Source organism: Daucus carota, chromosome 1 (assembly GCF_001625215.2).
Source record: "Daucus carota subsp. sativus chromosome 1, DH1 v3.0, whole genome shotgun sequence".
NCBI classification, from domain to species: Eukaryota; Viridiplantae; Streptophyta; class Magnoliopsida; order Apiales; family Apiaceae; genus Daucus; species Daucus carota.
The window spans coordinates 34,595,151-34,606,710 of NC_030381.2; the positions used below are offsets into that span (position 1 = coordinate 34,595,151).

Below are 11,560 nucleotides of genomic sequence, written 5' to 3' on the forward strand. Positions count from 1 at the left end.
CAGACTTCAAAATGTGAAACAAACGGTATGAACGCGCAAAAAGAATTGGTTCAGTCCATATCCTCTCATTCATCCGTTAACAAATGAGGCCTTAACGTGACTTATGATTTAACGTGACTTATTGACTTATGACTTAACGTGACTTATTTGATAAGCCGAGAGCTTAAAATGTCTGTTTGGGTAATTTTGACTTATTAATGACTTATGAGTTATTGAAAGTACCTCAAACTAACTTCTGACTTTAAGTAAAAGATAATTAGTCACTCAAAAAAATACCTCAAACTAACTTATGGTTTTAAGTCAGCTTCTGGCGTATTTCTGGCTTTAAGCTGACTTCTGACTTATTACACAAACATACATTTTTCAGTTTAAAGTCAGATATGACTTAAATCCAGTGTTGTAAAAAGCGGAAATCGGACTTAATCGGTGAAGTCACAGAACAAGTATTAATCGGAGATTAATTGAATTGATCGGGGATTAATCAGATTGATCAGTGATTAATCGGAAATTTAATCAGTTCGGCGAATTACGAAACATGGATTAATCGTAATTAATCACCGATTTTTTAAACAGAACTTAAATCTGGGCTTTAAGACCCGGCAAACGTGCTCCTGGTCTCTAAAAGATTAGTTACAAGGCTTGTGAATATTCTTTAAAAAGTCGAATTTTAATTTACTTCCAAAATTAAAAAAGTGTTTGTTGACCACTATATTAGGCCAAATTTGACTAGTATATTTATCTCATCACCCACAAATAAATTAAAAAAAAAAAGTAATAAATACTTGAGTGTTTTTTCATATTGCGCTTCTCGAGAGAGGGCACTGTCTGGATCGTGTTTCATCAATTCATTGACGCAACACACACAGTTTTTCGTTTTCTTCGCCAATCAAATCTGCACCCAATTCTCCCACTCATGTTTCACTCAATTGCTTTACATTAGATCCAGTTGTACTATGTAATACAGAACCCAAGAAGCTGCATACAATACACACACACACACATAAAATATTGTGTTTTTGCAGATCTTTATGAATATATATTGATTGAGTTTCTAGAGTGAGAGCATCATGGGATCTGTTTCTGCTGCATCCCAGAGTAATCATGTCACAGATTCAGGCAAGTTCTTGTCTCTTTAATTTTATATAATATTTTATAATTATTGTATGCCTTTATGTGTATATGTATGTTGGTGTAAATTGTTTAAAAATCGAATTTTGTTAGTATATTGTCAGTGGGTTTGTCTTGAATTTAGGTGGGTCGGTGATTTTTCAGCTTGTAGGCTTGTTATATGTGTAATATTATCTGGGCAGTATGTGATTGGTGTTATTCTGTTTCTGAGCGGGTAATTTAATGAGTTTAGCTGGAATTGTTCTGTGTAGATCTTTACTCGAATAACTGGATGTGAAAGCTTAAGTTCTTATCTCGTGTCAGGAATTAAGTTGTTGGCATCAACAAGAGAAATTAGTATTCTAGGTTTTAATGAGATAATCTACGTTCCTCCTGGTACACCAAAGTCGTTGAAGTGGATTTGTTTGGAACTATAAATATTTAGAAGACGTTTTATCATATTCATTCGGAGCTCTTTACATTGATATCACTATCGGCACACTTCTGTCCTATTGTGTTAGCTATGCTTTTTGCTATGAGCACACTTTAGTTTTGCGATACTTGTTATGGCAACATTGTTGAACTCGTCTGACAGAGATGATAGAATGAGAGGTTCGAAATCAGAATCCATCGGACTTCATGTAAATGAACATTAGTATTTGGAATTCATTGTCTGAGCTCTCAACTTGAGGATTCATATAATCTATGATTTCATCACTGACATGTAGATCAACAAAATGATTTGTGAAGTGAAAAATACTAGTATAAGTCAATTTTGAACTTTGACGTTCTATGTTACCCGGACTCGGGTATGAGTGTCGAACACAGGTGTGCATCCAAGAGTCGGATTCTTAGTTTAAGGATAATTGGGATTCTTGGATATGGATCAGAAATAGACACGGATGTGGGGACTCGACATGTAAGCTTAATGCAAGTAAAAACTTTACATAGATGGATTTATTGTGCATTCATACAAATAGTGTCTACTACATATAAATCACATACACTTATTTATATATGTTAAATTGTAGCATAAAATCAATAGGAAATCACAGGATCAATTTATTGATGGACCTTGCTCTCTGTATTCAAGTTGTAACAAGACCATAACTTTCGTTTTAAACTGGGATGCTACAAGGTGAAGTGTGGAGTTTAATAAAAATGATTCGACTCAGATCCCACACCCACACCCATGTCATGTCCAGTGGACATAGTTATTAGGTCAAGAATGGAGAGTCCCGAGTAAAGTAGCCGACGTTAATTTTTATGTTCCGAAAATGTCACATTGTTGTGGAACGGGAAATCAAAGAAATAGGATATATTTAGTTTCTATTACTATTATTTTGAAATAGATTCAACTGTAATTCATTATAAAGTTTAATTATGTTAAAAATATGGTAATTAGAAATGTTCTAGATCATGGTAGAGAATAAGAAAAAGATTTGTTTCCTTTTTTATTAGGATTTTACTTGGTGCTTAGGGATTTACTTCTATGCAAGGAGATGTAAGAGCATCTGCAAGAGGCTCTCTAATTGAGCTCCTTTAAGTGGAAAAATAAAGAGCCATGTCCAAAATAGAGCTCCAAAGAGACTCTTGCGGTCTCTTTAAAAAGTTAAGAGCTCACTCTCTCTCCTCTCTTTTAGGAGCCACAACTGGGCTCTTAACTTATTTTTAATAATAAAACTTTTTCTCCAATTATCCCCACTTTTTCTCTCTTTTATTTCACTTTCCTTCTCTTTTTATTTGAATCTTTGTCATAGTGGAGCCCACTATGAATAAAATATGAAATAGATGAGAAATATAAAGAGCATTGTTGGAGTTCACACTCTTAATTTTGCACTAAATTGCTAAGAGTCATATATTTTTATTATTTTGAGGATCCAACTAAGAGAGTGTTGGAGATGCTTAAATCTCTTATTACCAAGACTTTAATTATTTTACAATTGGGAATTGCTCCAGTCCTTTCTTAATGTTATGGGTTGTTATCGGTGCAAACTCTTTTAGGGTAGCGATTCTTCTGCAATTGAATCACCACCCCTTAATGTTATGGGTTGTTATCGGTGCACATGGCTCGGGTTTTATCAAAATCCTTAGGGATATCATATAAGGGCGGTTTGTCTTATAATGTTTCCTAAGTAGCTACGTTAGCAGTAACTAGAGAAGAAATTATATTTAGAACTCGTTTGGATAGACTTCAAAAAATTATTGATGACTTTGTGTTATCTGAAAGGAGAAGTCAAAATTAAAAGTCTCGGTTATTATCCGTCTAGATATATTTATTGTAATTGTGTAACATATAAATTATTAACATAACTAAATTAAAATGAAATGTATATATTAAACATGTGGATGACAGTATTAGTTTTCATCAAATAAAATATTGAAAGTATAATAGTTTTTTGTACTTATTTTTAAGCAACTTATTCACTTCATACACAAACACACATTTTTTACTTAAAAGTTAATATTTTGGACAAGAGGAAGAAATGAGAAGTGCTTGAATAGTGTCAAGAATTTGTCTAGTTTGAAGATAAACATATGATGATTTTGTTGTGATGTGCACAAACACGAACTCTGAGCAAGAGCAGAAGTACCATTAGATGCCAAAAATTTGTATGTTCTCATTCTTTAACATTGTGGATACAGAAGAGTTGAAATATCTATGCAAATTGACTTTCAAGCAATGGAAATATTTCTATACATTCACGTGCTCAGATCAATTTTTTTTAAAATTTCGACACCGTGTGATGCAAGACAACCTGTAGAAAAATGAAGGGGTTTTCTCACAAATACCCAGGCCTAGAAAGTTTTTTGCAAAAATACTGTAATTTTTTTTAAAAAATTTGCAAAACTGCCATATAAATTGCAAAAATGCTATTTTCTTAAAAAAAATTGCAAAAATAAGTTGCAAGTGGTTGTAAAAGACGAAAAATGAGTGTCCCTGCAGGGCCAGGACTAATATCACAAAAACAACCCGAAAATCAACTAAAAGTAACCACAAAATCAACTAAAAACAAATTAACTTTTCTTGTATTCGTTTCAAAGGTGGGTGAGTAGGGAGCTTTGTTTAAATCTGGAAAGGTGGGTTAGTAAGAATGGAATGGGTTCGGTTGACGGAATTCTTGACGGGAATGAAGCCTGTGGCAGCCACTGCTGTTGTCCTGTTCGCTGTGTTGCTGTCATATCCTCAGAAGTTGCATAGTATATTCGCAATTATTTTCAGAAGATAGTAAAATTGCAAAAAAAACTTACAAAAAGCAGTATATTTGTTAAATTCCCAAAAATGAATATACGAATTAACAACAGGAATAACAATAAGTGCATGACACTTATTGTTATTCATTTCAAGTTATGCATTGCAACCCATGAAGGGAGTCATTTCAATATTTTGGTTATTCAAGTAATCAAGTCTCTAATTATATATGTGAAGGATGATAAATCCGCATGCATGTGTAAATGAACTATTCAACTGATCAGGTGATTCTAAATTTAACTAAATTGTGCAGCTGCATTAGACATGTTTTCATTATTTGATAATCACATAACTCTGTTTCTATAGAAGCATTCTATAACTATTTGTGGATAAACATATATGGATGTCTCTTGAGTATCTATTAGTCTCCAAAATAGCTATAGGTGATCTGAGCTGATTGATATTCTACTTTGTGCAGGACTTCATGAGAAGCATAAGCAGGAACTAGAAAATTTAACACTTACAACACAGCCTTTAAAAACCATAAAATTTTTCATTCTGGCTATTATTCAGTATCTAAAAAAAGTAATACTCTATCTGTTGGGACATGGAGCTTGGCTTACATTTCTGAGTAGTTTCCTGGTTCTAGGTGCGGCACTGTTGATGAACACTAATGGCCCTCATGAAAAGGTACTCAAGATTTTTTAATGTCTCCATCTTATCTGTGCTTAAATATAACTGCAAAAAGGAATGGTATCTTAATTACTGTGCTGAAACAACCACCAGTATTTGCTTTGGAGTTTGGACGAACAAGTAGTTTTAATACAGCAAAGAACCCTAAACCTCTTGCATCACTGAGGCATTTGTCTTCACAGGGCTATCATACCTGTTGAAGATAAAACTTTCGTGAGTTTGTTTTTGAGGGTTTCCCAAGAGCAAATTCAAAATCATCATCTTCTTCGTCTTTTTAGAAATTGTAATAGCACATCTTCTTATTTTAATATTTAAAGTTTAGCATGAATTTTAATTAATACACTTTTAACTTTTTGTTTGTATGTTTTCTGCAGCATTTCGAGGAGATAATCCAGTATCTGGAGTTTGGGCTGTGGTGGGTGGCCCTTGGTGTTGCATCTTCAATTGGTCTTGGTGAGAAAAGTTTCACATTTATTCGCAATGACTTTTAATGCTGCAATTGCTTGAGATTGTAGTTTTATCACTAACAAATTTTGTTCAAAGTAATTTCCATTAAAGATAGAAGTACATGCCAGAAATCGATAGTCGATAGATGATTCTCATCAATATAAGCAAATACTGCTATTCCTATACTTTACTTATATGTATTATATAATTACATGGTATTTTTTTGTACCAAGCTTTCTGAACAGTGATAAAATGTTGGCATCCAATCAAATTATGAATCCTGCAGTGCATATGTTACGATGTATTGTGAATGCCAGTAGTAAAATGTCCTTTTATGAGATTGATATGCTAAAGAATCTTTGTATTTTAATTATCAATTCTGGTTGCAGAAGCATAATATTATCATTTATCTTCAGCTGTTTTTTTGTTGCATCGATCGTTGATATACATAGCACCCAGACTATATTTTAGGGATGGAAAACTGATGCTATCTTGTGTAATATTTTTACAGGATCTGGACTACATACTTTTGTCTTGTATTTAGGTCCTCATGTAGCCTTTTTTACGATAAAAGCAATGCAATGTGGCCGGGTGGACATTAAAAGTGCTCCATATGATACAATACAATTGAATAGAGGGCCTTCATGGCTTAGGAAGAATTGCTCTGAATTTGGTCCTCCTGTTTTTACGTCCTCAGAGGGTTTGCGGGTTCCACTTAGCAGTATACTGCCGCAGGTTCAGTTAGAGGCTGTTTTGTGGGGTTTGGGAACTGCACTAGGAGAGCTACCTCCATACTTTATTTCAAGAGCAGGTACTTAGCAATAAGGGACTCTTTTTACCCTTATCAATTATTACAAGACTGCGTATAGGCTGTATAGCTATGCCATGTTGCTGGATACTTGATTCATCAGAGTAATGTGAAGTTCTTAGAGTTACTGTACAGATGTGTTTGGTTATCTAAAAGTAGTGCCTTAATGTTCCTAAAAAGCACTATGGGTCTTTTCATTTCACAAGTATGTGTTCAGTCTATAAGTTACCAACCTTATGTATGCCTTTATTAAAAAGTGAATTTTTAGACGTATTCACACTTAATTGATCTGAGCAACCTGTATTCAGTTTCAGTAAGACTACCCTAAATGTGCATCCGCAAGGGTTTGGCGTAATTATGTGCCCAACCACAGTTTGGAGTAAGGGATTTCGCGGGACCAAGTGTTGTCAAAAATTCAACATTGAGATTTGAATTGTCTGGCGTTTAACTTCGTTAATTATTTGATGAGTCCTGGAGGGCAGGATCATGTACTTTCAGATTTAGTCAAATGCTACGAGGGCTGGACGCCTAATATTTCCACTAACGACGAGATTTATACCGATATGAACTTCTCAGATCCAGCTGTTGCCAAAAAAATCTATTTATGGCCTGGAGCCGTGGAGGTTTCTATATTGTTATATTAAGTTATTAAGGTCGGACTATAGATTTAAGCTTATAATGTTCGGTTGAGCTTCTGTACATAATAACTTGCTACTATCTTTTGGTTTCTAAAAGGTTTTGGTGTCTATATATTTCAGCATTTGACTCTTGTTCTATTGTTCTCTTTGTTTCTTAGTTGGCCATATAGCCATACTTACATGTTAAAATTCATATATATGTAGCAAGCTTATCTGGCGGCACACTGGATATGGAAGAATTGGATACATCATCTTCTGAAGATGAAGGGCAGATAGCTTCGCTTTTGAATCGACTCAAGCGTTGGTTCCTGTCACATGCTCAATATCTAAACTTCTTTACCATTCTATTGCTTGCATCGGTTAGTCAGATCATGCTAGTGCTCTATCTGATCTTGCAACTTAATAGAGAAGTTGTATCTCTTTTGAGTAAAATACAGGATTTGAATTAGAGCATCTACAATACCTCTGCCTTACTATATGATCTTTTTTATACATATCAACTTATTAACTAATTAAGTCTTATACAGGTGCCAAATCCTTTGTTTGACCTTGCTGGCATAATGTGTGGACAGTTTGGCATTCCTTTTTGGGAGTTTTTTCTCGCAACAATGATTGGAAAAGCAATTATTAAAACACACATACAGGTTTGTGAAGATTATCTTGAATACTTATTTTATTGGCAACAGATTGAATGAAGTAGGGAACCTGTTTACTCACGGTGGCTATGCAAGTGGGATATATTAACCCGAGTCATCATCCTTTGTATATCTAACTCTATATATGTCAACAGGAAATTTGCTATGTACTTATGTGCCATAATTCCTTTTTTTCTTTTCTTTCTCACATATATCATTGTGAATATAATTCTTCTGCAGACTGTGTTCATCATATCAGTCTGCAACAATCAGCTATTGGACTGGATAGAGAACGAGTTAATTTGGGTTCTTAGCCATATACCTGGTTTTGATTCCATTCTCCCCGACCTTGTTGTAAAACTGCATGCAATGAAAGAGAAATATATGACATCACCGCCGCCAGTGAACACAAATGTTAAGGTATCCCTGCTTATACACCATGTTGACTCGATAGAATGACTCAACTAAAATGTCCAACATGGATATGTGTTTGGTGTCAGACATGGTTTTAAATTGAAAATTTTGCATGTTTTGGCCCAAAATAAAGTGCGAGTGACTATATACAAGTACTCAAGCTGAAATAAAGAGCCTAGGTAACATAGGTCACACAAACCATATGATTTCTCTAGTTTATAGGTATAATTTGATGGACATCCATATCCTTCTCAGGTGAACAAGTGGGAGTTGTCGTTAGCTTCAATTTGGAACGCTGTTGTGTGGTTAATGCTCATGAACTTTCTTGTAAAGATTGTCACTTCAACTGCCCAAAGATATCTTAAAAAGCAGCAGGAGAAAGAGTTGGCTGCTGTCGCAAATCAGGAACCACCTGCAGCAGACACCTCAAACAATACCGATCATTAGTTCTAGGTAGAGCTGCTAAGTAAGTCCCATTTTTATTTTTACTTAGTAGTTGCAGTTAGGAATTTGTGACCTCAGCGCTATAGAGAGTCACAATTAAAGGCCAAAAGAGCTTTCGCAGCAACAAAAGTACATGAAAATATTGTAAAGGAGCATATATTGCTAATTAAGTTGCAATGTAATGTTGCGAAAGCATCTTGCAGGTGTTAGGAGAGGGATTACTGTTGTCATTGTTATATGTATTGGGATGAAAAGTTGAGGACCTCATTATTCTTTGTCAATGCAGAGACAAGTACAATGCTATGCTTTTTTTTACCATTGTCTGAAATATTACAAGACCTGGACAAATGTTCAATGCAAGTCATACCTGGAAGGCAATAATCTTTAATTTCACTAAAAAATTGAGTTAAAATTATATTATAGCAACAAGAACATAATAATAGCTGTTATCTTTTTTGTGGTATAATAAATAGTGTTGGAACAATTTCATGCTAATCAAAGTTGTAATGTAATAATACGTTTTGCGGTTTCATAACTTAAAATATAATCATTTTCAGTCAAGTGATTATAATATATTCAGAGATCTTTATTGTAAAAGTTAATCACTGATTAATTCATGTTTTGTAGCTTGTTAAACTTAAATATCTGATTATTTAATTAATCATCCAATTAATCTTTGTTTAGTGTCTTCATCAGTTTAGTTTGATTCCCGTTTTTTACAATACTGCTGTAGATGTTACAGATACCGTAAATGATTTCGTATATGCTCTAGCAAGAACATGGGCACATACTACATTGTAATTGAATATCTGCAAACTTGGGCTGTTAAGAGTTTGTTCCACCAAAGTAACAATGATGTCAACAAAAATCTGTAATGAGTTGAACCTATGAATCAAAATAACTTTGTAATTCAAGCAAATAGTTTGCTTTGCCATGCAGGAGCAACAATATTATTTCATCTCATCAATGTTGGCGCACTTGATTGTTTTTGTTCAGGAGTCATGCCAAATAAACAGACTCTCGTATGAATCTATCCCAAAGCCAATTTGGTGGTGTTTATGATCCCAGATATTAAGTCATTTTCGACTTTAAACTGAAAAATGTTTGTTTGTGTAGTAAGTCATAAACTGACTTAAAGTTAAAAATAAGTCACAAACTCATCCAACCGGACTCTTAATATATAGTATAAAAAAGAACTTCTACCAGAATTTTGAATGTTATAACAAAATTACTTGATTATCAAATACAGTCTTCGGCAAAATGCATTACAGAGCTAAAAGATTGCCATCCCCTTGCAACTTGCAAGTCCTAAAATTAACACATATACTACTTCCCATCAATTTGAAATGTTTGCTGTGTGAGAATTGGAGGTTAAGAATTAAGATGGCAAAATGATGGAAGTTGAAGTGTTTCAAGGCATGTGTTGTCTTGACACACTGTATTGAACATAATAAATGATAAAATGGGAGTGTGTTGGAGCAAGCCTAGCCCTTTTAACAATGCATGACTTTTGAATATGAGTAACTATCTAAGGACCATAGTCCTAACTGTTGAGTAATTTTACTTTTAATAAAAAGCAAGGGGGGCACGCCTCTACTGAGGAAGGTGCTGAACCACTTGCTCATGCAATCATCATCTCTCCAGTATATATAAACACTAGCCTCTGACCACATTCTTGCATTGCCTTCTCATATTTCCACACACAAATCAGAAGAAAGGTGTGATGGGTCTGGAGAGAGCTGATCTGGGTGTGTTGGTGATGGTGGTGATATGTTGTTGCATGCAAATAGCAGGAGGTACAGTTTACAAGGTGGGGGACTCAGCTGGCTGGACAACCATTGGGAAAGTTGATTACAAGCAGTGGGCTGCTACTAAAACCTTCAAACTTAATGATGTTATCTGTATGTCTTCTTCTTCTTACACTCATTCCAGTTTGGTCATTCTGAATTCCGATGCCTAAAAAAAAGAGGCCCTTGATTTAATTCTACTTTTTGTTATTTATTTGGTGCTTTAGATGACTTTTAGAGTAGTAATATTTGAATTTTGGAACTATACATATGCCAAGAAGTCAATAACTACTACCTAGCTCCACAAGAATTTTGCACCTTTGAATTTCACCCCACAAGTGGGGACAATCATACTGTAACATGCAAAGCCATTTGTAATGATGAATGATGTTAGTGGAACTGGAGTGGAGGCATGCAGGTATCTTGATGCTGAAGTCAATCACTATGTGGCTTATCTCTCTTTGAAGATAAGTTAAGTCGTTGCTAGTACAATAATATCCATCCATCTTAACACATAGGTCAATGTCATTGTGTTTCGAGCCCATTGAGGCCTTTATCGGTGATAAAAGGCCGAGAGAGTTCAAATTTTAGTAAAATCGGGTGTTGGCCCGACCTATATTTTTTTAGAAGAGAATTTCAAATATTATAATAGGAGAAGACGTTCCAAATATTACTTTTCAAACCAAAATGCTAGATCGCCTGGTATTTGAAGTCCCTAAACGTTATTTCATGTAGCGTTTCACACTAAAATATCATATCGTGTAGTGTTTTGTAGGGATTTTTAAGCCTGCACAACATGATGCAATGTTTTCTTAAAAAATTAAAATGTTGGAGTTTTTTCTTATGAAAAACGTGTATGTGAATATTTAAATTTTTATGACTAATATTATCTATAGCTTATGTGACATTTTCCCATAATGGTGAAAACAGTGTTTGAGTACAGCTCTCAGTTCCACAATGTGATGCAAGTGAAACATGTACACTACAAGTCATGCAATGCATCTTTCCCAATTGCCACTCACACATCAGGCAATGACTCCATCACCATCACCAAGCACGGCCACCATTTCTTTCTCTGCGGGGTTCCTGGTCACTGCCAAGCTGGTCAGAAAGTCGACATCAACGTGCTTCGCCTTTCTGATTCACTTCCTCCCTCCTCCCCTCCTGCTGCATTGCCCACTTCTTCACCCATTGTGCCTGCACCTTCTCCGAGCAAGGCAGCTCCATTCTCTGTTTTGAGCTGGTTTTCGTGTTACCTTTGGTTGGTTATGCCTGTTATTGTAGCCTTGTTTTGAGATTTTGATCAATCAGGAAGATATGTATTTACTCTCTGGGGAGTCTTTGTAAACTGAACCAATATTTGATGGAATTAATGTCATAGGGTCTTAATAATA

At 34.8% G+C, this 11,560-nt stretch overlaps 2 protein-coding genes across 2 annotated transcripts; both read left to right on the plus strand.

The window, feature by feature from the left end:
- The first annotated feature begins 773 nt into the window (after positions 1-773).
- LOC108225953 (vacuole membrane protein KMS1) lies at positions 774-8,694 on the plus strand. Its single transcript, XM_017400906.2, has 8 exons — positions 774-1,116; positions 4,779-4,990; positions 5,368-5,446; positions 5,952-6,251; positions 7,091-7,245; positions 7,414-7,530; positions 7,762-7,941; positions 8,191-8,694. Exons 1-8 carry the CDS (start codon positions 1,068-1,070, stop codon positions 8,380-8,382), a joined length of 1,284 nt encoding a protein of 427 aa, XP_017256395.1. The 5' UTR covers positions 774-1,067; the 3' UTR covers positions 8,383-8,694.
- Positions 8,695-9,967: 1,273 nt separating this feature from the next.
- LOC108226443 (mavicyanin-like) lies at positions 9,968-11,560 on the plus strand. Its single transcript, XM_017401409.2, has 2 exons — positions 9,968-10,280; positions 11,097-11,560. The coding sequence occupies exons 1-2, from the start codon at positions 10,103-10,105 to the stop codon at positions 11,459-11,461; spliced, it is 543 nt and encodes a 180-aa protein (XP_017256898.1). The 5' UTR covers positions 9,968-10,102; the 3' UTR covers positions 11,462-11,560.

What these genes read in the sequence shown, in the direction of transcription:
- LOC108226443 (XM_017401409.2), top strand. Translation starts at nt 10,103, where the DNA reads ATGGGTCTGGAGAGAGCTGATCTGGGTGTGTTGGTGATGGTGGTGATA. An exon ending in CAAACTTAATGATGTTATCT is followed by an intron (nt 10,281 to 11,096) that starts GTATGTCTTCTT and finishes TGGTGAAAACAG; the next exon opens with TGTTTGAGTACAGCTCTCAG.
- LOC108225953 (XM_017400906.2), top strand. Translation starts at nt 1,068, where the DNA reads ATGGGATCTGTTTCTGCTGCATCCCAGAGTAATCATGTCACAGATTCA. An exon ending in TGCATCTTCAATTGGTCTTG is followed by an intron (nt 5,447 to 5,951) that starts GTGAGAAAAGTT and finishes ATATTTTTACAG; the next exon opens with GATCTGGACTACATACTTTT. An exon ending in CAGTGAACACAAATGTTAAG is followed by an intron (nt 7,942 to 8,190) that starts GTATCCCTGCTT and finishes TATCCTTCTCAG; the next exon opens with GTGAACAAGTGGGAGTTGTC.